At 42.9% G+C, this 25,138-nt stretch overlaps 1 protein-coding gene and 1 non-coding gene across 3 annotated transcripts in view; both read right to left on the bottom strand.

Moving 5' to 3' along the window:
• Pfkm (phosphofructokinase, muscle) overlaps nt 1-25,138 on the bottom strand; it is a 60,723-nt gene that overhangs the window by 25,624 nt on the left and 9,961 nt on the right. Inside the window, exons 1-2 of one of the 2 annotated variants that reach the window (XM_004668549.3) lie at nt 8,068-8,204; nt 2,461-2,553 (exon numbers count right to left, since the gene is read on the bottom strand). In XM_004668549.3, the coding sequence (XP_004668606.1) occupies nt 2,461-2,545 (85 nt within the window). In that variant the 5' untranslated portion in view covers nt 2,546-2,553; nt 8,068-8,204. Of the gene's footprint in view, nt 1-2,460; nt 2,554-8,067; nt 8,205-25,138 lie in introns of those variants that run through there. The other variant, XM_045152726.1, reaches the window with a different exon arrangement.
• Nucleotides 10,927-11,030, bottom strand: LOC123461857. The gene has a single exon (XR_006637921.1). It is a non-coding gene; the product is annotated as a U6 spliceosomal RNA (small nuclear RNA).

The following is a 25,138-nucleotide window of genomic DNA, read 5'->3' as shown; positions in this document are numbered from 1 at the left end:
TAAAAATAAATAAAAATATTTTAGAGCTGGAGAGATGGCTTAGTGGTTAAGGCACTTGCCTGTGAAGCCTAAAGATCCATGTTTGACTCTCCAGATCCCATGTAAGCCAGACGCACAAGGTGATACAAGCATGTAAAGTTGCACATGCATAGAACATGGCACACACACATCTGGAGTTTGACTGCAGTGGCTGGAGGCCCTGATGCACCAGTTCTCTCTCTCTCATAAAAAAAAACAATTTAAAGTGAGCTTGGGCATGGTGGCACGTGTCTTTAATCCCAGCACTTGGGAGGCAGAGGTAGGAGGATTGTCATGAGTTCAAGGCCACCCACCCTGAGACTCCAGAGTGAATTTTAGGTCAGCCTGGGCTAGATTAAGACCCTACCTCAAAAAATAAAATTAAAGTGGGAAATATTTTTTTTTCTTTTTTAAGCACACATGGGCTGTAGAGATGGCTTAGCAGTTAAGGCACTTGCCTGGGAAACCTAACAACTGGAGTTTGATTCCCCAGTACCTACGTATGCGAGATGCACAAGGCAGCACATGCATCTGGAATTCTCATTCTCTCTCTATATATGTATATGTTTCTTTATATATGTATGTTTCTTTCTCTCTCTTCCTCTCAAATAAATAAATAAATAAATTTTAAAAATACAGCCATTTTAGGGCTGGGGAAATGGCTCAGTGGTTAAAGTTACTTGCTTGCAAAGCCTGCTAGCCCAGGTTTAATTCTCCAGCCATCCACATACAGCTAGATGCAAAAACTGGTACAAGCATCTGATGTTGACCTTGACATGTACTCTTTCATACAAATAAAAGTAAAATTACATATCTTTTTTTTTTTAATTTTTATTTTTTTATTTATTTGAGAGCAACAGACACAGAGAGAAAGACAGATAGAGGGAGAGAGAGAATGGGCGCGCCAGGGCTTCCAGCCTCTGCAAACGAACTCCAGACGTGTGCGCCCCCTTGTGCATCTGGCTAATGTGGGACCTGGGGAACCGAGCCTCGAACCGGGGTCCTTAGGCTTCACAGGCAAGCGCTTAACCACTAAGCCATCTCTCCAGCCCAAATTACATATCTTCTTTCTCTTCCACTCTGTTGTTCCCCATATACCTGGTTTTGTTTGTTTTTTGAATTCCATCCAGGTTTCTTAATCTCTATTCAGAGAAGGGTTTTGTCTTCTGCCTCTCCAAACCCCAGTGGGTCTGCACTGATTAACTAGTGCTGTTCTTATTTGTTGAAGGGCAAAAGAATGGAAAGGGAGGAAATCTGGGGCAAACAGAACCCTGGTTGGAGCTGGTCAGTGCATAAACTCTTCAGTTAAAACCTGAGGAAACCAGGTGTAGTGGCGTACGCCTTTAATCCCAACACTGGGGAGACAGAGGTAGGAGGATCCCTCTGAGTACGAGGCCACCCTCAGACTACATAGTGAATTCCAGGTCAGCCTGGACCAGAGTTAAACCCTGCCTAGAAAAACAAAACAAAACAAAACAAAACAAAAAAACCTGAGGGATCTAGCTGGATACCAACTCTAAATCTATTGCCATTCCTTTTCCAATTTTTTAAAAAATTTTTATTGACTACTTTCATAATTATAGACAACAAACCATGATAATTCCCTCCCCCTATCACTTTCCCCTTCGCAATTCCACTTTCCATCATATCTCCTCCCCCTTTCAATTAGTCTCTTTTTATTTTGATGTCATCATCTTTTCCTCCTATTATGATGGTCTTGTGTAGGTAGTATCAGGCACTGTGAGGACATGGATATCCAGGCCATTTTGTATCTGGAAGAGTACATTGTAAGGAGTCCTACCCTTCCTTTTTTTTTTTTTTTTTTTTTTTTTTTTTTTTTGAGATAGGGCCTCAATCTAGCCCAGGCTGACCTGGAATTTACTATGTAGTATCAGGTTAGCCTCAGACTGCAATCTTTCTACCTCTGCCTCCTGAGTGTTGGAATTAACTATGTTGCATCACCACGCTGGACCCAAGTTTTTAAGTTGAATTTACCTACTGCCTTTTCAAAAATTTATCTCCTGATTCTTTTGTGTTGCTTGAGAAAACACCAAACTGAAGCCAACTTTAAGAAAACTTGGAAAGACCGGGCGTGGTGGCACACACCTTTAATCCCAGCACTTGGGAGGCAGAGGTAGGAGGATTGCCATGAATTAAGGCCACCCTGAGACTACATAGTGAGCTCCAGGCCAGTGTGGGCTAGAGTGAGACCCTACCTCTAAAAAACAAAAAGAAAAAAGAAAACTTGGAAAGAAGTCTTACAAAGATTTGGCTAACCAATAGTCAAGCAAATAAAACTCAAATACACTTGATACAGATACAACTGAGATTTCTAGCAAAACCCAGAATTCTAGTAGGAACCAACACAAGGATAGTTAGTCTATATAGACTAACAGATTCAAGAAACTGTAGTGTCACACTAATTTTCTGTGTCCTTCTCACCTTGGGCATCTCCACCAGAGGTTAACACGGCGATGGCTTTGCCGATCCCCAGGGTTTTGGCTGCGTGATGCTCTTCATGGGTCATGATCCACTCTAAAATGTAAAACAATGGTCACTTTGAATGCAGCTGAATCAAGATGCTACCTGCTCGAGAAATGTCTGCGTTAGTCTGACTGGAGCCACCCAGTCAGGCTCTCCCACTACATTTAGGCTGGGCTGTGCAGCCTGGGAGCTTTGGATTTCTTCCAGAGAGGAGCCGCACCCTCTCAAAGTGACAAGCTGAAATGTCACAGCAGTCAAGCCCAAGACTGGAGAAATCCTGACTTATCCCTCCCTGCCCCCTCTTACCCCAACTGGAACCTATTTGGAGAATAAGCTAAGGTCAGGGAGAAGGGCACTTGCCTTAGCAGGAATGAGAAAGGAGGAAAGCTGAGTGAGACTTGAAAATTCCTCTTTTGGTGAAGGAAGGGGATGTTGCAAAAGGCATAAATCAGATGAAGTTTAGGGTACTGATGGAGAATGTAGAAGCAGAAAATCAAGAGAAGGTTGGCTTATGGCTAAGATTATAGTTGAGTGTTGTTATAGGTTGTTGTAGACCTGAGCAATTTGAGTAGAGCTGAGTGGTATAATCTGAAATTGGAATGTGAGGGAATAAAGGAACATGGAAGTTTGGATAAATAAATGGCCTCAATCTCAGGAACAGTTAAGGACTTTCTATGGCTCTTCCCATCCTTCTCGGGCTCACAGCTTCCTGAGAAGCTCTGATCCTTTCTCTTAGCGCCTGTCCCTCATACTCTTTTCTATCAAATTTAAGGGACAACAAAATCACTGCCACAGAGCCAGGCATGGTAGCACATGCCTTTAATCCCAGCACTCGGGAGGCAGAGGTAAAATCAAGGCCATTTTGAGACTACCTAGTGAATTACAGGTCAGCCTGGGCTACAGTGAAACTCCACCTCAAACCCCAACACATACACACAAAAAGAGGACCACTGCCACATACACGCAGACATGTGCCAGTGTCATGAGGACATATTCATATATTTGTTTGTAGAGATTACATATCCCAAAGTGATAGACTTTTATATTTTTATTTATTTATTTATTTAAGAGGGAGAGAGAATGAAGAATGGGTATGCCAGGGCCTCTAGCCACTGCAAACAAACTCCAGACACATGCACCACCATGTGCATTTGGCTTATGTGAGTAATGGGGAATCAAAACTGGGTCCTTAGGCTTTGTAGACAAGTGTCTTAACTATGAATCCATCTCTCCAGCCCTATATTTTATTTTATTTATTTGCAAGCAGAAAGATGGAGAAAGAGAGTATGTGGGGGGGGGAGGAACCCTAGTCACTGAAAATAAAGTCTAGATGCATGTACCACTTTGTACATATGGCTCAAGTGGGTACCAGGGAATTGAACCTGGGTAGTTTGGCTTTACAGGCAAGCACTTTAGCTGCTGAGCCATCTCTCCAGCCCCATCAAAGTGGTACACTTTTGTTTCCATAAAATGTCAACAGGATCATCACTGTCCCAGTAATCCAGACTAAATAAAACCTGTTACTTTAAAAATGCACTTTCCTTCCTTTCAGAGTCAACACTATTACCAAATCCTATAAATCCTTTTTTTATTTTTGTTTGTTTGTTTGGTTGGTTTTTCATGGTAGGGTCTCTTTTTAGCTCAGGCTGACCTGGAATTCACTATGTAGTCTCAGAATGGCCTTGAACTCATGGTGATCCTCCTACCTCTGCCTCCCAAGTGCTGGGATTGTCCTTTTTTATTATCTTGCCTGTCCATCCTATCCTTACTGCCTCTTTGGACCTGAATTGCTGGTGGCAATAGTCAAGCTCTCTTAGCACTACAGTTTGTATTTCACTTCTTCATTCCATCAGACATACAATAAACCTGAAGCTTTGATGGAGGGAGTATTCTTGCAAGTTTTAAGGGCAGTTCATGTTTCTGCCTAACATGTGGGAAAATCAAGGTAGCTGCTTACAGAAAGACATAGATCACATACACAAACCCACAGAGATCAATAAAATACATGCCACAAGACACATATAAAGACAGAAAAACAGTTTTTAAGAGATAATGATTAACTGGTCATGGTGGCACATGCCTTTAATCCCAGCACATTGGGAGGTCAAGGTAGGAGGAGTTCAAAGCCACCTTGAGATTGCATAGTGAACTCCAGGTTAGCCTGGGCTAGAGCAAGATGTTATGTTAAATAAATAAAGAGACAATAATTAATAAACATCCTACATGATCAGCATTGACAGGTCAAGTCCAAACTTGAGTTGCAATTATGCCTCTGCCTACTGCTTCACCCTTGGCAGGCACGGTTTCTTTGCTCCACCATCTGAATATTGTATTCTTCATCCCCACTTTTGTGCATTGGCACATTGAATCCCTTGTCCAGGCTAGCCTAGTCCTTTTCATAGATCCAGACCTCACTCTATCATTTAAAGCCAGGCCTCCTCACCCTACTCCTACTAAAACTTTACTGATTATGAAAAATCCAGTAAGCCTTCCTTTTTTAGACCTCCTTTAAGTAACATCATTTGGAACTAGATCACTCATCTAGCAATTAAATACAACTTTAGTGGCATTTTACTTGCCTCTTCTGTACTATTAAAAAAAAAAAAAAAAAGATGGTTAGGCTAGATTTGGGGTCGGCAAACCATAGCAAACTATAGGACAAATTCAGCCATTCTCATATTTCTGTATGGTGGCAAGCTATTGAGGGTTTTTGCATTTTTAGATGGTTGGCAAAAATACTTAATGACATGAAAAATATGTGTAATTCAAATGTAGTGTTGCTAGGCATGGTAGTACATGCCTATAGTCTGTTATTCCAGAGGCTGAAGTTGGAGTTCAAGACCAATGTGGGCAATGTATCAAGACTCATCTCAGGCTGGAGAGATGGCTTAGCAGTTAAAGTGCTTGCCTGTTAAGCCTAAGGACCCAGGTTCAATTCCCCAGTACCCATGTAGGCCAAGTGCACAAGGTGGTGTGTGCATCTGGAGTTCATTTGCAGTGGCTGGAGGCCCTAGAGTGCTCATTCCCTCTCACACTCACATAAATAAATAAATAAAATATTTTTTAAAACATTCATCTCAACAAAAACTCTGGTGCCTATACCATTTGCACTCATTCCTGTTACCTTCAGCTTCTTCTTCTTCTTCTTCTTCTTCTTCTTTTTTTTTTTTTTTAGTTTTCTGAGGTAGGGTCTCACTCTAGCTCAGGCTAACCTGGAATTCACTATATAGTCTCAGGGTGGTCTTGAACTAACGCATAGCGATCCTCCTGCCTCTGCTTCCCGAGTGCTGGGATTAAAGGCATGTGCCACCATGCCTGGCTTGCAGCTGCTTCTGTGCTACAATAACAGGAGAAGATCCTGTAGCAGACCCACTAGTCTACAGAGCCTACAATACGATGTGTCCTTTTACAGGAAAAACAAAAAAAAACTAGCAGAAGATGGGGTTGCATGACTACTAAACTCACACTTCTAACTAGACTGAAAAGTCCTCTAGGCCACGGATCATGTTCATTTTAATAACCTTTCAGATCCTGCGAAAGTCCAATGAGGTATGTATGTGTGCACACATAGGGCAGCTCAATAACACTTCTTGAAAGCTTTAATGAGCTGATTCAAAAATATGAAAAATCAAAACTAGGCTTGGGAACAGATACACCTCCATAGCCTCTCTTTTATTTTCCTTTTTTAATTAAATTTTTTTATTGACAGACAATAAACTTGGTAATTCCCTACCCCCCCACACACTTACCCCTTTGCAACTCCACTATCCATCGTACCCCTGCCGCCCCCCACAATCAGTCTCTCTTTTTTTTATTTTTTTGGTTTTCTGAGGTAGGGTCTCACTCTAGCTCAGGCTGACCTGGAATTCACTATGGAGTCTCAGGGTGGTCAAGAACTCATGGCAATCCTCCTACCTCTGCCTCCCGAGTGCTGGGATTAAAGGCGTGCACCACCACGCCTGGTTGTGTCAGTCTCTCTTTTATCTTTTCCTCCCATTATGATGGTCTTGTGTAGGTAGTGTCAGGCACTGCAAGATCATGGATATCCAGGCATTTTGTGTCTGGAAGAGTGCATTGTAATGAGTCCTACCCTTCCTTTGGCTCTTAGGCTCTCTACTTCTAAAATCACACTCAGGGCTGGGGCTACAGGGATGGAACTCAGTGATAGAGTGTTTCCCTAGTATATGCAATACTTTGGGTTCAATCCTGTGCCGTGAAGGCAAAACAAACATCCCCTAGGATTTAGAAATCAGATAGTGACAAGTAAGAAAAGGAATACACACATACAATTAGCTAGAATGTTAGCATTCGAATTTTGCTATTCCAGAAAAAGACTAGGTAGAGAAAATAGGAACCCAAGATGAACATGATGGCACACACCTTACTCCCAGGTGTCAGGAGGCTGAAGTAAGAGAACACCATGAGTTCAAGGCCAACCTGGGCTATAGAGGGAGTTCCAGGTCAGCCTGGGCTAGAGTAAGACCTTGCTTCAAAAAAAAAAAAAAGAAGCCATGTGTGGTGGCACATGTCTTTAATCCCAGCACTCGGGAGGCAGAGGTAGAAGAATCACCATGAGTTCGAGGCTACCCTGAGAAAACAGTGAATTCCAGGTCAGCCTGGGCTACAGTGAGACCCTACCTAGAAAAGAAAAAAAAGAAAGAAAGAAAGCCATACATGGTGGCATATGCCTTTAAGCCCAGCACTTGGGAGTCAGAAGCAGGAGGATCACTGTGAGTTCATAGCCACCCAGAGACTACACAGAGAACTCCAGGTCAGCTTGCACTAGAGTGAGACCCTACCTAGAAAAACAAACAAAAAGAAAAAGAAAGAAAGAAAAGAAAAGAAAATAGTGACCTCTAAAAATTTGGAAAGGAAAAAAACATCTATGTTTATGTCTTTTCCCCTGAGTCTTGTTTTCACAGGCACTCATTCCTTCTCATCACAGGGCTGGCTCATCCTCAGCAGAGGGTCAGACAAGGATCTTCCACCCCTTAGTCTTCAGAAGGGGTGAGAAGGTTCATAGCGCTGACTGTAAACAGCAGCTCACCTTCTCCTAAATCTGTATGATGGAGTCACAGGACACAAAAATGCATGCAGATGCGTACCCATGCATCCTTTATAGACCCACAGCAACGCGCACGCAGACTCAGACATGGATACCAAATATAAATGTATAAAATGCCATGTGTGTGTATGAGCATGCCAAAGGTGGGAGTCCAGACCGGAGTCATCCAGGTGCACCCATCTGAACTGGATGTGTGCCAGGGGAGGGGCCGGGCAGTCAGGGAAATGCAGCGCGAGGGACAGGGGACGCGGGGGTGGGGGTGAATCTAAGCATGGGGTCTCCTAGGCAATGGAGTTTAGCGTGCAAGATGAGCCAAGGGGCTAGGCTTCTCCACTACTGCCCGGCACCCATCCCCCTCCGGGCTCTGGCTTCCGCTGCCTTATCGCTTCTGCTCGCCCCTTTGCTCTTTTCAGTTCTCCCCACCGCCTCCTCTCAGCACGTTCGCGCCCCCCTCACTCTCGGCTTGCCACCTCGCTCTCCACCCCAGCCTTCCCTCTTGCCTTGTAGTCTTAGCTCTCCACCGGGGCTGCTTTCTCGCAGATTGTCCTTGGGGAAAGGAGGAGGGGAGCTTGGCGAACGCGGGGAGGAGCCAGGTGGGGGAAGGAGGGAGCCTGCCCAGTCTCCAACAGCAGATGCTGGCCAGCAGGCTCCACCTTCCCCTGCTGACTTCTCTCCTCCTCTTCCTCCTCCCCGCAAGAGCTCGGCTCGATATGGCAGCGGTTTGGTTTCTTCGCTCCTCAGAATATCCTGGGGACCTCATCTTTATCTTAGGAGCCATAAGCTCCTGTAGGTAGTGGGAATTACAAACTACGTGCTTTCCTTGTTTGCAACCGCGACAACTTTTCCCTTCCCGGACTGCGTGTGACTCCCTGCATTCAGACTTCTTCGACAACTCTTAATACCTTCCGCCAGCACTACACCACCCGATCACAACTTCAACGAACCTTTGGCCCCGAGTCTGCACCAGGTTTTGTATTAGGTGCTGAGAGATGGAAAGATAAGGGAACAGACAACATCTTTTGTAGAATAATCTCAAAAACTTCTTTTACATTTGCATCACCTTTGAGGAAATGAAAAACTAGATTGCTTGGATTGAAACACCAATACGCAACGACCCGCTGGGACAGTCCTTTCTCAAGCCCACAAGAGGGATGCAGAGATCTGGAAGCCAGCAAGCATGTCATGGGCCCCATGCTCCCAGAGCAAGAGAGGCATCCCTCACTCCGCTCCGGTCGGCATCTCCCACCCCTCCCTAGGCCTTCCCTTCAGTGCCTCTCCACAGTCCCCTTTTTGTTTTATCTGCTGCCCTTTCTCTTGCTTTTGTTTCTGCCCCTGCACATTCTGCCTGCCAACAGTAATAATGCAAAGGAATAGGAAATACAACTGAGTATACAAAATTTAAAACATGTTAGGTGGCAAACGATACCCTCAAGAAAGGTTTTTTTGTTGTTGTTCATTTTTTTATTTATTTGAGAGCAACAGACATAGAGAGAAAGACAGATAGAGGGAGAGAGAGAGAATGGGCGCGCCAGGGCTTCCAGCCACTGCAAACAAACTACAGACGCGTGCGCCCCCTTGTGCATCTGGCTAACGTGGGGCCTGGGGAACCGAGCCTCGAACCGGGTTCCTTAGGCTTCACAGGCAAGCGCTTAACCGCTAAGCCATCTCTCCAGCCCAAGAAAGTTTTTTTAAAAGACTGGAGAGATGGTTTAGCGATTAAGGCACTTGCCTGCAAAGCCTAAAGACTCGGGTTCAATTCCCCAGTACCCACATAAGCCAGATGCACAAGGTGGCACATGCATCTGGAGTTTCTTTGCAGTGGCTAAAGGCCCTGGTATGCTGATTCATTCTCTCTCTTTCTCTGTATCTGCCTCTTTCTCTCTTTCAAATAAATATTTTTAAAAGTTAAAAAAAAAAAAAAAGCCAGGCAGAGGTAGGAGGATCAATGTGAGATTGAGGCCACCCTGAGACTACATAGTGAGTTCCAGGTCAGCCTAAGCTGGAGCGTGAGTTCCAGGTCAGCCTAAGCTGGAGCAAGACCCTACCTCAGAAAAAAGAAAAAAAAAAAAAAAAGCACGGCCTGATGGCTCACACCTTTAATCCCAGGGCCCAGGAGGCAAATGCATGAGGATTGCCGTGAGTTCAAGACCACCCTGAGACTACATAGTGAATTCTAGGTCAGCCTGGGCTAGAGCAAGGGGCAAGAGCAAGACCCTACCTCGAAGAACAACAACAAAAAGGCAAGCCATAGAATGGAAGAAAATATTTGCCAAACATTATCTGATAAAGGACAGGACTGGTATTCCAAATCTATCTATATGTTTTTAAAAAAAACCCTCTTAGCACTCAATCATAACAAGACAATAACACAATTAAAAAATGGGCAAAAGATGGGCTGGAGACAGCACAGAGATTAAGGCACTTGCCTGCAAAGCCTAGGGACCTGGATTTGATTCCCTAGTGCCCATGTAGGGCCAGATACACAAAGTAGTGCATTCATCGCATTCATCTGGAGTTTGCAGTGGCTAGGGGCCCTGGCATGCCCATTTTCTTCCTCTCTCTCTCTCTCTTCTTGCAAATAAATACATAAAATGTTTAAAATAAAAAAAATAAATAAAATCTGGATATAATGGTGCACACCTTTAATCTCAGCACTTGGGAGGCAGAGGTAGGAGAACTGCAGTGAGTTTGAGGCCACCCTGAGAATACATAGTGAATTCCAGGTCAGCCTGGGCTAGAGCGAGACCCTACCTCCAAAAACAAAAAAAATAAAAAATAAAAAATTGGGCTGGAGAAGGGACTTAATCAAAGGACCTATGTTCAATTCTGCAGGACCCACATAATCCAGATGTACAAGGTGGCACATGCATCTGGAATTCTTTTATAGTGGCTGAAGGCCCTAGAGCACCCATTCTCTATCTTTGTCTTTCTGTCTCTCAAATATATAAAAATAAAACATGGTCCTGGAGAGATGGCTTATTGGTTAAGGTGTTTGACTGCAAAACCTAAGGACCCAGGTCCAACTCCCCAGAACCCACGTAAGCCAGATGCACAGGGAGACATATGAATCTGGAGTTTATTTGCAATGGCTAGAGGTCCTGGTGCACCCATTCTCTTTCGGCCTCTCTCCCTCTCTCTCTCTCTCTATCTTACAATAAGTAAATAAATAAAGAAAGAAAACACCAGGCATAGTGGTGCATGCCTTTAATCCCAGCACTCGGGAAGCAGAGGTAGGAGGATCACTATGGGTTTGAGGGCAGCCTGAGACTCCATAGTGAATTCCAGGTCAGCCTGGGCTAGAGTGAGACTCTATCTCGAAAAAAAAAAAAAAAGAAAGAAGTTGTTTTTTGTTTTTTTTTAAATATGTGGAATACTTCACCAATTTGCATGTTATCCTTGCACAGGGGCATGCTAATCTTCTCTGTCATTCCAATTTAAGTATATGTGCTGCTGAAGACAGCACTAAATGAAGAAGTTTTAAAAAAAATAATTAAAACATTTTTTAAAAATGGGCAAAGCCAGGCGTGGTTGTGCATGCCTTTAATCCCAGCACTCGGGAGGCAGAGGTAGGAGGATTGCCGTGAGTTCGAGGCCACCCTGAGACTCCATAGTGAATTCCAGGTCAGCCTGGGCTAGAGTGAGACCCTACCTCGAAAAACAAAAACAAAAAAACAAAACAAAAAAGTGGGCAAGAGATCTGAATAGACAGATACCTCATCAAGGAGGATATACAGGTAGCAAATAAGTATATGAAGTGATGTTCAGAATCATACATCATTAGAGAATTTCAAATTAAAACTGAAATATTACTATACACCTGTTGGAGTGGTTAAAAAACTGGGACTGGCGAGATGACTCAATGGTTACAAGATGCTTGCTTGCAAAGCCTGATGGCCTAGGATCAATTTCCCAGTAACCCATGTAAAGCCAGAGGCACAAAGTAGAGCTTGTGTCTGATGTTCCTTTATAGTGGCAGGAAGCCCTGGCGTGCCCATACTCTCTGTCTCTCATTATTAAATAAATATAAAAATATTTTATTTTCTTAAAATTATTTGAGGGAGAATATGGGTGTGCCAGGGTCTCGTGCCACTGCTAACATGAACTATAGATAAATGGGTCACTTTGTGCTTCTGCTTTATGTGGGCACTGAGGAATGAGACACTGATATGGCCATAAGGCTTTGTAAGAAAATACTGTTAACCACTAAGCCATCTCTCCAGCCTCAATAAATAAATTTTTAAAAATTGGCAGGTATGGTGGTGCACGCCTTTAATCCCAGCATTCGGGAGGCAGAGATAGGAGTTGAGGCCAGCCTGAGACTACAAAGTGAGTGCCAGGTCAGCCTGGGCTACAGTAAGACCCTACCTTGGAGACAGACAAACAAACAAACAAACAAACAACAACAACAACAAAAACAAGAGTGGTAACACATGCCTTTAATCCTAGCACTCAGGAGGAGGAGGTAGGAAGATTCGGTGTTTGAGGCCAGTTTGAGACTATAGAGTGAGTTCCAGGTCAGCCTGAGTGAGACCCTACCCTGAAAAAAAAAAAATAAAAGAGGTTGAGAGCTACTGATGTAGTTCAGTGGTACAGCACTTGCCTAGCACGTGTGGGGTTCTTGGTTTGATCTGTATTTGTTACCTCCTCAGTGTTGTAACTAAATATCCAACAGTAAGCAACTGAGGAAAGGAAGGGTTTATTTCCACTCACAGTCCATCACGGTGGGGAAGGTATGGCAGCAGTGGTGTGAGGCAACTATCTGCCTTGCCTTCTCATCAGGAAATAAGGCAGTCATGAATGCTCTCTCCTTCTTATGCAGTCTAAACGCCCAGCCCATTGAATGGCACTGCCCCCATTTAGAGTGACTCTTCCCACTTCAATTAATCTGGAAAATTCCTCAGAGATCTGTTTCCATAGTGATAGGAATTATCCTATCAAACTGACTACTGAGATTAACCATCACACTCCCCAACATTGGAGAGCAAGAACAGCGAGCAAGAGGGATGGAGATTAGAACAATAAGAGAAAGCCATGCATGATCAGACCTGGAGGGACTGCTTCCAGGGAAAAGAGCAAATAGCAAAGGCGAAGTCTGAGGTGGTGACACATTAGAAGTGTCACATCAGAGGACCACCAAGATTTTCTTTAGACTAGAGCCAGAACTGTAAATCAACTATAGTAACTTGGTCAGTTCAGGTCAAACACTTCTAGCAATTAGGTATGGGTCTCTTTCTTTCTCAAAGTATTTATTTATTTAAGAGAGAAAAAAAAAATGGATGGGTGCTTCAGAGCCTCCTGCTCCTGCAAATGAATGCCACATGCATGTGCCACTTTGTATTGTGCACTATTGCATGCTGTAAGACAGTGACTAACTATGTGTATGTCTTCCACACAAGCCAACTCTTGGGGGATAAGTACAGTAATTAAATAAGGAATTGAAATAGCAGTAAGTCAGGAGTGATAAAAGTACGGTTTGTCTCTTATTTGAGGTTCTTCTTGGTTATGTCTTTTTCTTTCTCCCATCACCTACAAAATATTAACAGACCTTAATTCTCATGAGTCACTTGGTTAAGTCAGCATCCCTGCACACTGCAGACAGGCCCTGGAATGTCAGTTGTTTTTTTTTTTTGTTTTTTTTTTTTTGAGCAGGGAAAAATGACAATGCAGCACTTCAGAGCTACGATGTAACTAGATCTTGCCTGGACATCTTTCTTTCTTTCTTTCTTTTCAAATTTTTTTTTTTTTATTTTTAATTTTTTATTAACATTTTCCATGATTATAGAAAAATAGCCCATGGTAATCCCCCCCCCCCACTTTCCCCTTTGAAATTCCATTCTCCATCATATTACTTCCCCAACTCAATCATTGTACTTACATATATACAATATCAACCTATTAAGTACCCTCCTCCCTTCCTTTCTTTTCCCTTTATATCTCCTTTTTAACTTACTGGCCTCTGCTACTAAGTATTTTCTGTCTCACACAGAAGCCCAATCTCTTTTCAATTTTTTATTAACAACTTCCATGAATATAAACTGGGCATCTTTCTTTAAACTTTAAAAAAATTAAGCCGGGCGTGGTGGTGCACGCCTTTAATCCCAGCACTCCGGAGGCAGAGGTAGGAGGATCGCCGAGAGTTCAAGGCCACCCTGAGACTACATAGTGAATTCCAGGTCAGCCTGAGCCAGAGTGAGACACTACCTCGAAAAACAAAAAACAAAAAACAAAACAAAAAATTTATTTGAGCCAGGCGTGGTAGTGCATGTCTTAAATCCCAGTACTCGGGAGGCAGAGGTAGGAGTATTGCCTTGAGTTCGAAGCCAACCTGAGACTACATAGTGAGTTCCAGGTCAGCCTGGGCCAGTGAGGCCCTACCTCAAAAAAAAAAGAAAAAGAAAAAAATTTATTTGAGGGTTGGAGAGATGGCTTAGCAGTTAAGACAATTGCCTGCTAAACCAAAGGATCCCAGTTTAATACTCCAGAACCCACATTAGCCAGATGCACAGGGGATGCATGCATCTGGAGTTTGTTTGCAGTGGTTGATGGGCCTGGCACACCCATTCTCTCTGCCTGGCGCGCGCTCTCTCTCTCTCTCTCTCTCTCTCTCTCTCTCTCTCTCTCTCTCTCAAATAAATAAATAAAATATATCCAAAAAATTTATTTGAGAAAGAGGCAAAGAGAGAGAGAGAGAATTGCTACACTAGGGCCTCCAGCCACTGCAAATGAACTCCAGATGCATGTGTCACCTTCTGTATCTGGCTTTATATGAATACTAGTGAGTCAAACTCAGGTCCTTAAACTTTGCAAGCAAGCACCTTAACCACTAAGTCATCTCTCCATGGGCCTCTTTTTTTTTTTCTTTTTTCTTTATTATTATTATTATTATTTTAAATTAAAAATTTTTATTAACATTTTCCATGATTATAAAATATATCCCATGGTAATTCCCTCCCTACCCACCCCTACACTTTCCCATTTGAAATTTCATTCTCCATCATATTCCATGGGCCTCTTTGATATTACCAATGGATATTATAGAACCATTACCTAGTGAAAAGGTTGGTTACTATGATTGTCTCCACTAGAAAGTGCACTCCCAAGAAGACAGATCCCAGGCACAAAACCACTGTCAACACTGCAGAGTCCCTTTTATCTCTAAGTGGGATAGAGTAAACCCTGCGGACAGAACAGCCTCCACCAGTCACTAATACTAAATTTTCTTTTCTTTTCTTTTTTTGGAGGTAGGGTCTTGCTCTAGCCCAGGCTGACCTGGAATTCACTCTGTCGTCTCAGGGTTGTCTCAAAATCACAATGATCCTCCTACCTCTGCTCCCGAGTGCTGTGATTAAAGGTATGTGCCACCACTACTGTTAAATTTTCTGATGCAGGGATAATCCATTTCACTAGGCATAAACAGGTTGGATTCTCTATGTCCCCTATATGATTTCAGATGATGGCTTTTTAGCTCAACTAGTAGAATCAGTATGATTTAGAAAGCAGTTGGAAATGCAAATTCATATAGCCTACCTGGGATTACTGAAGTGGAAATTCTGAGAGTGGGGTGTACCAATGTGATTCTGACACAAGCTGAAAATATAAAACTATCACTCTAGAGCTGGAGAGATGGCTTAGCAATAAGGTGCTTGCCTGCAAAGCCAAAGGACCCAGGTTCAACTCTCTGGGACTGACATAAGCCAGATGCACTATGTGGTACATGTGTCTGGAGTTCATTTGCAGTGGCTGGAGGCCATGGCACAACCATTCTCTCTCTCTCTCTGCCTGTTTCTCTCTCTCTCAAATAAATAAAATAAACTTTAAAAAATTTAAAAGGGCTGGAGAGATGGCTTAGCAGTTAAGGCACTTGTGTGCAAAGCCAAAGGACCCACGTTTGATTTCCCAGGACCCATGTAAGCCAGAAGCACAAGGTGGTACATGAGTTTGGAGTTCATTCACAGTGGCTGGAGGCCTGGGTGTGCGCATTCTTGTCAACACAGATGCAAAAATTCTCAATGAAATACCTATGAACCAAATTCAAGAACACTTCAGAAAAATTACTCACCATGATCAAGTTAGTTTCACTCTATAGGTATAGGAATAGAGTAAAGGAAGAAGTCAAAGTATCCTTATTTGTAAATGCTATGATTCTATACATAAGACACCTGAAAGACTCTACCAGAAAATTTTCAGACCTGATAAACACATTCAGCAAAATAACATTATACAAAATTAACATTCAAAGACCTGCCTATATACCAATGATAAACATACTGAGACAGAAAAAGGGAAATAATCACTTCAAAAAGTACCTTAGGGGCTGGAGAGATGGCTTAGCGGTTAAGGCACTTGCCTGCAAAGCCAAAGGACCTCAGTTTGATTCCCAGCACCCACGTAAGCCACATGCACAAGGTGGCACATGTGTCTGGAGTTCGTTTGCAGTGGCTGGAGGCACTGGTGCACCAATTCTCTCTCTCTCTCTTTCTGTGTGTGTCTCAAATACATAAATAAAATAATTTTAAAAATACCTTAGGGGGCTGGAGAGATGCCTTTTTGGTTAAGGCACTTGCCTGTGAAGCCTAAGAGCTCATGTTCAAATCTCCTGATCCTACATAGCCAGATGCACAGTGATACAAGCACACAGTGTTGCACATGTGCGCAAGGCGGCACACATGTCTGGAGTTCATTCACAGCGGCTGAAGGCCCTGGCACATCCATTCTCTCTCCCCATCCCTCTCTCCCTCTTCCTCTCTCTCTCAAAACAAATTAAAGGAAAACATACCTTGGGGGCTGGAGAGATAGCTTAGCTGTTAAGGCATTTGCCTACAAAGCCAAAGAACCTAGGTTCGACTCCCCAGGACTCACATGAACCAGATGCACAAAGGGGGAACATGCATCTAGAGTTTGTTTGCAATGGCTGGAGGCCTGGAGTGCCCATTCTCTATCTGCCTCTTTCTCTCTCCTTTATTCTCTCTCTCTCAAATAAATAAATAAAAATATTTTAAAAAACGGGCTATGGAACTAGATAGAGAGTTCTCAAAAGAAGAAATACAGATGGCATATAAGCATCTAAAAAAATGTTCTACATCCCTAGTCATCAGGGAAATGCAGATTAAAACTATGTTGAGATTCCATCTCACTCCTGTCAGACTGGCCACCATCATGAAAACAAATGATCATAAATGCTGGCAAGGATATGGAAGAAGAAGAACCCTCTACAGTGTTGTTGGGAATGCAATCTGGTCCAGCCATTGTGGAAATCACTGTGGAGGTTCCTAATAGATCTACCATATGACCCAGCTATAGCACTCCTAGGCATATATCCTAAAGACTCAACTCATTACCTTCAAGATACTTGCTCAATCATGTTTATTGCCACTCAATTCACAATAGCTGGGAAATGGTAACAGCCTAGATATCCCTCAACTGATCAGTGGATAATGAAGATATGGCACATTCATACAATGGAGTTCTACTCCACGGTAAAGAAAAATGAAGTTATGAAATTTACAGGAACATGGATAGATTTGGAAAGGATTAAACTAAGTGAGGTAATCCAGACCCAGAAAGCCAAATATCACATGTTCTCTCTCATATGTGGATCCTAGCTACAAATGATTAGATTTGTCAGTAGAAATAAAACTCAGTAGCAGGGTCCAATAAGCTAGAAAGGAGACATAATAGGATTAGAAAGGGAGGGAGGGAGGACTTAATAGAATGACATTTTATATATCTAAGTAGAAAAATATATTAATGGAGGTAAAAGGCCCAAGTGAGGTCAGGGAAAGAGATTGAGTAAAGGGAAGGTGGAGGGAGGGCTAATCAAAATCTAAGAGCATATAAATAAATCATATGGAAACCTACTTTTTTGGACAATGGAACACTCAGGAGCCATAGATTGTTGCTAGAAAAATTTCAGTGCCAGGGATGGGATACCTTCCAGGGAGTTGTTGGCCAGGAAGGTCCCTGATACCCCAAAACATAATAGACCATTGCCAAGGCCCTTGGTTTCCCACCAGGGATAGATGGTATGACCCTATTGCTGAAGACTCCACATACTTGGGCTTCAAGGCCACTGAGAAATCCTGCTGCAACTGAGCTGATAACCTCCATGTAGACCAGCTGACAGAAAACTGGAAGAAGCCATTCTGCATGCAGTTCAATGGGAGAAAGAGAAATCCCCAGTGAAGATACTCAGTAATGGACACTGCAAGCCTTATATTTGGACAGCCAGGCCAAATGAGCCAACGGGGGCAACAGTGGCATGTCTATCACGGTGGAAACCAGCTTCCCTCCAGTTGGACTAGAGGCCCGCTCCATGGGAGAGAATACATCCCTGATACTGAAAAGTTAAAACAGGGGTAGTCATGAGCCCTAGGGGTGTAACGTCTGCTGCTGTCTGACTAAATGTATATACTATGCTTATCAAACTGCCCAGTAGGCACTTCTCTTAATGTTCGTACCCTTATATTAATGCTACTCTCACTTTGGGTAGAGAATCTTCTCTTTTCAGATGACAGTGACCTTGGGATGACTTAGAAGGCATCATGGTGCTGCAAAGAAGTGACAGGAGTGCTTAGTACTGCAATATCTCTATCACACCTCCCAAGGCTCAGGGTCTATTGTGGAAGAGGTGGCGGAAAGAATGTAAGAGCCAAAGGAAGAGTAGGACTCCTTACAAGGTGCTCCCCCAGACACAAAATGGACTGGATATCCATGGCCTCACAGTACCTTACACTACCTACACAAGACCATCATAAAGAAGGAAAAGATCATGACATCAAAATAAAAGAGAGACTGACTGAGATGGGGAGGGGATATGATGGAGAATGGAGTTTCAAAGGAGAAAGTGGGGCAGGGGGAGGGTATTATTTTTATAATCATGGAAGTTGTTAATAAAAAAAATTGAAAAAAAATACCTGGGAATAAATGTAAGCAATGCCAAAAAAAAAAAAAAAAGAAAGAAAGAAAGAAAGGAAAGAAAAGAAAGCATTTAAGAAATAAATTGAGAAAGACATTAGAAGATGGAAAGGCCTCTTATGCACATGGATTGGAAGAATTCATATTATGAAAATGGCTATGCTAACAAAGACAATCTACATATTCAATTCAATCTGCATCAAAATTTCAACACTATTCTTCACAGACATAGAAAAGAGAATCTTAGAATCTTTTTCCCCAAGATAGGGTCTTGCTGTAGACCAGGCTGACCTGGAATTCAACTCAGGTTGGCCTTGAACTCAAGGTGATCCTTCTACCTCTGCCTCCCATGTGCTGGGATTAAAGGCGTGCACCACCATGCTTGGAAATCTTATAATTCATATGGAAGCACAAATGACCCCAGGTAGCCAAAGCAATTCTAGGCAAAAATAATAATAATAATAATTCTTGAAGTCAGGCAGGTGGTGTATGCCTTTAATCCTAGCACTTGGGAGGCAGAAGTTGGAGGATCACCATAAGTTCAAGACCATCTTGAGGTGACAGTGAATTCCAGGTTAGCCTGGTCTACAGCAAGACCCTACCTTGAAAAACAAACAAAAAGAAGAAGAATACTTGAGCTGGGCATGGTGGTACAGGCCTTTAATCTCAGCACTCAGGCAACAGAGGTAGGAGGATCACCATGAGTTTGAGGCCACCTTGAGACTACATATGAAATTCTAGGTCATCATGGGCTAGAGTGAAACCCTATCTTTTAAAAAAACAAAACAAACAAAAAGGATAATACTTGAAGTCTCACCATACCTTATTTCAATTTATACTATACAGCCACAGTAATAAAAGCACTGTGATACTGATAAAAGAACAGACAGATTAATAGAATAGAAGACCCAAATATACACATTGGAGAAAAGATAGCCACTTCAACAAATGTTACTGGGAAAACTGGATATCTACACAAAGAATGAAACTAGATTCTTTTTTGTTGTTGTTGTTGTTTGAAACTAGATTCTTATCTCTCACCCTGTATAAAAATTACTTCTATGGCTGGAGATTTTACTACTCAGGAATACAGTGCTTGTCAAGTATGCATAAGGCCCTAGGTTCAATCTTAAGCACCGGAAAAAATATCAAACTCTGGGGCACTGGAGAGATGGCTGAGCAGTTAAGGCACTTTCCTGCAAAGCCTAATGCTATCAGTATTTGATCCCCTAGTACTCACATAAAGCCAGAGGCACAAAGTGGCAAATGTATCTGGAGTTCCTTTGCAGTGGCTGAAGGCCCTAGCACAACCAATCTCTCTGTCTCTCTATCTCTTTCTGTTTGGAAATCAATAAATTTAAAAAATATTTTTAAAAAATCAACTCCAGCTGGGCATGGTACATGCCTTTAATCCCAGCACTTGGGAGGCAGAGGTAGAAGGACCACATGGGTTTGAGGACACCTGAAATTACATAATGAATTCTAGGTCAGCCTGGGCTAGAATGAAATCCTACCTCAAAAAAAAAGAAAGAAAGGAAGGAAGGAAGGAAGGAAGGAAGGAAGGAAGGAAGGAAGGAAGGAAGGAAGGAAGGAAGGAAGGAAGGAAGGAAGGAAAAAGAAAACAAATTACAACAAATACTGGCAAGGATGTGGAAAAGGAGGAATCCCTTATTTACCTCTGGTGGGAGTATAAACTGATGCAGCCACTTATAAAATCAGTGTGGATGTTTCTTACAAAAACTAAAATATAGGCTGGAGAGATGGCGTAGCGGTTAAGGCACTTGCCTGTAAAGCCTAACAATGGCCCAGGTTCAATTCCCCAGTATACACGTAGCTGGGCATGGTGGCACACACCTTTACTCCCAGCACTCGGGAGGCAGAGGTAGGAGGATCACCACGAGTTCGAGGCTACATAGTTAATTCCAGGTCAGCCTGGCTGACTAGAATGAAACGCTGCATGCAGTTCATTTTCTGTGACTAGAGGCCCTGGCATGCCCATTCTCACTCTCTCTCCTCTGCGACTCTAATGAATAAATCAATACCAATAAATCTTTAAAAAAAAAATAAACTAAAGAAGATGCCAGCGTGGTGGCACACGCCTTTAATCCCAACCCTCTAGAGGCAGAGGTAGGAGGATCTCACCATGAGTTTGAGGCTACCCTGAGACTATGTAGTGAATTCCAGGTCAGCCTGGGCTAGGGCTAAACCCTACCTCGAAACATCAAACCAAATCAAAACAAAACAAAAAGCCAAAAGACATCTATTTCACCCCTCCAAATTGCAGGGAACATCACAAAGGAGTGGGAAGATTATATAACCTGGAGGAAGTAGGGGAAAAGTAGGGAATACCAACTTCCAAAATAAAATGGCCACTGCACTCCTGAATTCACAGAAGCTGGGATTACCTGTTTAAGATCTATACAAGACTGGTCCCATCAACATCAGATCATGGAGACAGGAAAAGTTCATGAGATACAGTTAAGGACTGATAGGGAAAAGAGAGACATCATCTTTAGTACTGTAGCCACTGGTAAGGTGTCAATGTCCCTGTAACAACCCCTCACCCATGCTCCCGTAAGCAGCTCTAATGAAACTTGAGTCATTTTAAAGGGGGGGGGGGTAGGGAGGGAAGGAGGGAGGGAGAGAGAGAGAGAGAGAGAGAGACAGAGAGAAAGCAAGCAAGCAAACAAGCCCGGTGTGGTGGCACACACCTTTAATCCCAGCACTCGGGAGGCAGAGGTAGGAGGATCAGTATGAGTTCGAGGCCACCCTGAGACTACATAGTGCATTCCAGTTCAGCCTGGGCTAGAGTGAGACTCTACCTCGAAAAACAAAACAAAACAAATCCAGATCTAGGGTGGGCATTCGGAAACTCAGATTCATTGTGATTTCTCTGCATTATGTTCTGTAGACTGTAGCTTTCATTCTCATGGTCAAAAAAAATGGATGTATTAAAACAAAAATTATTTGTTTATTTAAGAAAGGGAGGGAGGGAGGAAGATGAAAAGACAGAGAGAAAGAGAGAGACAGAATGGGTGCGCCAGGGTCTTCACCCACTGCAAAGGAACGCTAGACACATGCACCCACCATCTTGCGCATCTGGTTTATGTGGGTACTGGGGAATTGGACCTGGATCCTTAGGCTTTGCAGGCAAGTGCCTTAACCAGTAAGCCATCTCTCCAACTCAAAATGGACCTTTAAAATTTTTATTTAGAGCTAGGTGTGGCGACGCATGCCTTTAATCCCAGCACTCAGGAGGCAGAGGTAGGATTCCCATGACTTTGAGGCCACTCTACATAGCGAATTCCAGGTTGGCCTGGGCTTGAGTGAGACCCTATCTTGAAAAACAAACAAAAAAATTATTTATTTGTAAGCACACACAAAGAGAATAGAGACAAACAGAATGGACATGCCAGGGCCTACAGCCACTGCAAATAAACTGCAGATGCATGTGCCATTTTGTGCATCTGGTCTTATGTGGGTACTGGGGAACTGAACCCAGGCCATTAGGCTGCAAAGACAAGTGCCTAAAATACTGATCCATCTCTCTAGCCCCCCAAATGGACCTTTTCTTGTTGTTTTGTTTTGAGGTAGGGTCTTGCTCAAGCCCAGGCTGTTCTAGAATTCATTATGTAGTCTCAGACTGGTCTCAAACTCACAGTGATCCTCCTACCTCTGCCTTCTAAGTACTGGGATTAAAGTCGTGCACCACCAGGCCATGTCCTGGACCTTTAAACACTAGATACTAGATATCCAAACTGAGAAATCAGGAGAAGGGCAAGAACATAAAGCACATGTAAGGATTCTCAGTGGCATCTATTTATTTGTCAAAGGCCAGGATTTGGGGAAATAGAATGGCTGGAAGACAAAATCTAAGGAATTTTTTGTTTTTTAATTTTAGTTTTTGTTTTTTTCAAGGTAGATTCTAGTCTTAGCCCAGACTTATCTAGAATTCACTATGCTGTGTCAGGGTGGCCGCAAACTTACAGAGATCCTCATACTTCTGTTTCCCAAGTGCTCAGATTATAAAAGTGCACCACCATACCCAGCTGAGGGATTTTATTTTATTTTGTTTTGTTATTTTGAGAGAGAGAGAGAGAGAGAGAGAGAGAGAGGCATATATATATAGTGTTCCAGAGCCTATAGCTACTTCAAATGAACTACAGATGCATGTGCCACCATGTGCATCTGGCTTATGTGGGTGTTGGGGAATCAAACCTGGGTTCTTAGGCTTAAGTATTCCATGGTAATACCCCCCCCACTTTCCCCTTTGAAATTCCATTCTCCATCATATCCCCTCCCCATCTCAATCAGTCTCTCTCTCTCTCTCTCTCTCTTTTTTTTTTTTTTTTTTTTTTTGGTTTTTTGAGGTAGGGTCTCACTCTAGCTCAGGCTGACCTGGAATTCACTATGTCAAACTCACAGTGATCCTCCTACCTCTGCCTCCCGAGTGCTGGGATTAAAGGCATGTGCTACCATGCCCAGCTCAATCAGTCTCTCTTTTATTTTGATGTCATGATCTTTTCCTCCTCTTATGATGGTCTTGTGTAGGTAATGTCAGACATGGTGAGGTCTTGGATATGCAGGCCATTTTGTGTCTGAAGAAGCATGTTGTAAGGAGTCCTACCCTTCCCTTGGCTCTTACATTCTTTCTGCCACCTCTTCCACATTAGACCCTGAGCCTTGGAAGGTGTGATCGAGATGTTAACTCAGTAGTCCAGTCACTTCTTTCCAGCACTATGATACCATCTGAGTCATCCAAAGGTCAATGCCATAAGAGATGTTTTTTGTTGTTGCTTTTTTTTTTTTTTTTTTTTTTCTGAGGTAGGGTCTCACTCTAGCTCAGGCTGACCTGGAATTCACTATGTAGTCTCAGGGTGGCCTACAACTCTTATCTTCCTACTGAGTGCTGGGATTAAAGGCGTGTCCCACTATGCCCAGTGATTTTTATTTTTTTAGCACAATTTACAAATCTGACAGAACCTGGATATATTTTAGATGGAAGAAGATAAAAGTGGATACCAGGGTCGGGTGTGGTGGCCCACACCTTTAATCCCAGCACTTGGGAGGCAGAGGTAGGTGGATCGCTGTGAGTTTGAGGCCACCCTGAGACTACATAGTGAGTTCCAGGTCAGTCTGGACTAGAGTGAGACCCTACCTTGAAAAACAAAACAAAAAGAAACAAACAAACAAAAAAAAAAAGTGGATACTGGGGAAGCAACTAGAACTTTCCACAAACATACTAAGACTCCTATGATGAACACATCATGCTTTCATCACAGTGCATTTAATGTACATACCAGTAATGACTTGGTACTAAGAAGTATCCTCTTACCCAGTAAATTATCCAAAAGGAAATTCAGTCATCAAGAATGGAGATATGGCTCAGCAGTTTAGTCACTTGCTTGCAAAGTCTAAAGGAGCACAGTTTGATTCCTCAGTGCCATGTAAAACCAGATGCACAGAGTGGTGGATGCATCTGCAGGTCATTTGGGGTGGCAGGAGGCCTTGGTGTGCCCCTTCTCTCTCTGTTTCTCTTTCTTCTTGAAAATAAATAAATAAAACATGTTTTTTAAAAAAGAATTAATGGATGGAAAGATGGCTTAGCAGTTAATGTGTTTGCCTACAAAGCCAAAGGATCCAAGTTTGATTCCCCAGTATGCATGTAAAGCCAGATGCATAAGGTGGCACATGTGTCTGGAGTTCGTTTGCAGCAGCTACAGGCTGTAGTGCACCCATTCTCTCTTTCTATGCCTCTCTATTTGCCAGAGCTCACTCTCTCCTCTCTCTCCCTCAAATAAATAACTAAATCACACACACACATATAATTCTAAGGTAAGGTTTCATTCTGGCCCAGGCTGACCTGGAATTCATTATGTAGTCTCAGGGTGGCCTTGAACTCACAGTGATCCTCCTACCTCATCCTCCCATGTGCTGGGATTAAAGGCACGCACCACCATACCCAGCTAAATAAATAAAAATATATTTTCCCTAAATAAAATATTTTTAATATGAAGATTACTTTAATAATATTTCAAACACAATACCCCACACTATATGGTCACTCAAGGAAAAAAAATTGCAGCATTAGAATGGTTCCAAACATACTAACACATTTCCCTTGAAATATCCTACTTAAATGACATATCAAGGATAAAAACCAGGCAACACAACCTACAGATGGAAATACAAACCACTACAGTTGTTCAACATGTGTTCCAGAACCTCATCTTGGGAAGTAAAGTCAGCTGGGCTGAGGACTCTACCCTCAAGGAGACTGTACTGCAGCTTGAAGACAGCCTCACCATGATCTAACTATGAGATTGTGGCAGTTTTAAATAAAATATTTTTGAAGGGGCTGGAGAGATGGCTTAGCGGTTAAGCGCTTGCCTGTGAAGCCTAAGGACCCCAGTTCGAGGCTTGGTTCCCCAGGTCCCACGTTAGCCAGATGCACAAGGGGGCGCACGCGTCTGGAGTTCGTTTGCAGAGGTTGGAAGCCTTGGAGCACCCATTCTCTCTCTCTCCCCTCTATCTGTCTTTCTCTCTGTGTCTGTCGCTCTCAAATAAATAAAAAAATATATATGTTTGAAGGATTTACTTATTTATTAGAGACAGACAGAGGGAGGGGGAGAGAGGGGGGGAGGGAGGGAGATGATA

The sequence above is a fragment of the Jaculus jaculus genome, chromosome 6, assembly GCF_020740685.1.
Source record: "Jaculus jaculus isolate mJacJac1 chromosome 6, mJacJac1.mat.Y.cur, whole genome shotgun sequence".
NCBI classification, from domain to species: Eukaryota; Metazoa; Chordata; class Mammalia; order Rodentia; family Dipodidae; genus Jaculus; species Jaculus jaculus.
This window is presented reverse-complemented; position numbering and strand designations above follow the sequence as displayed.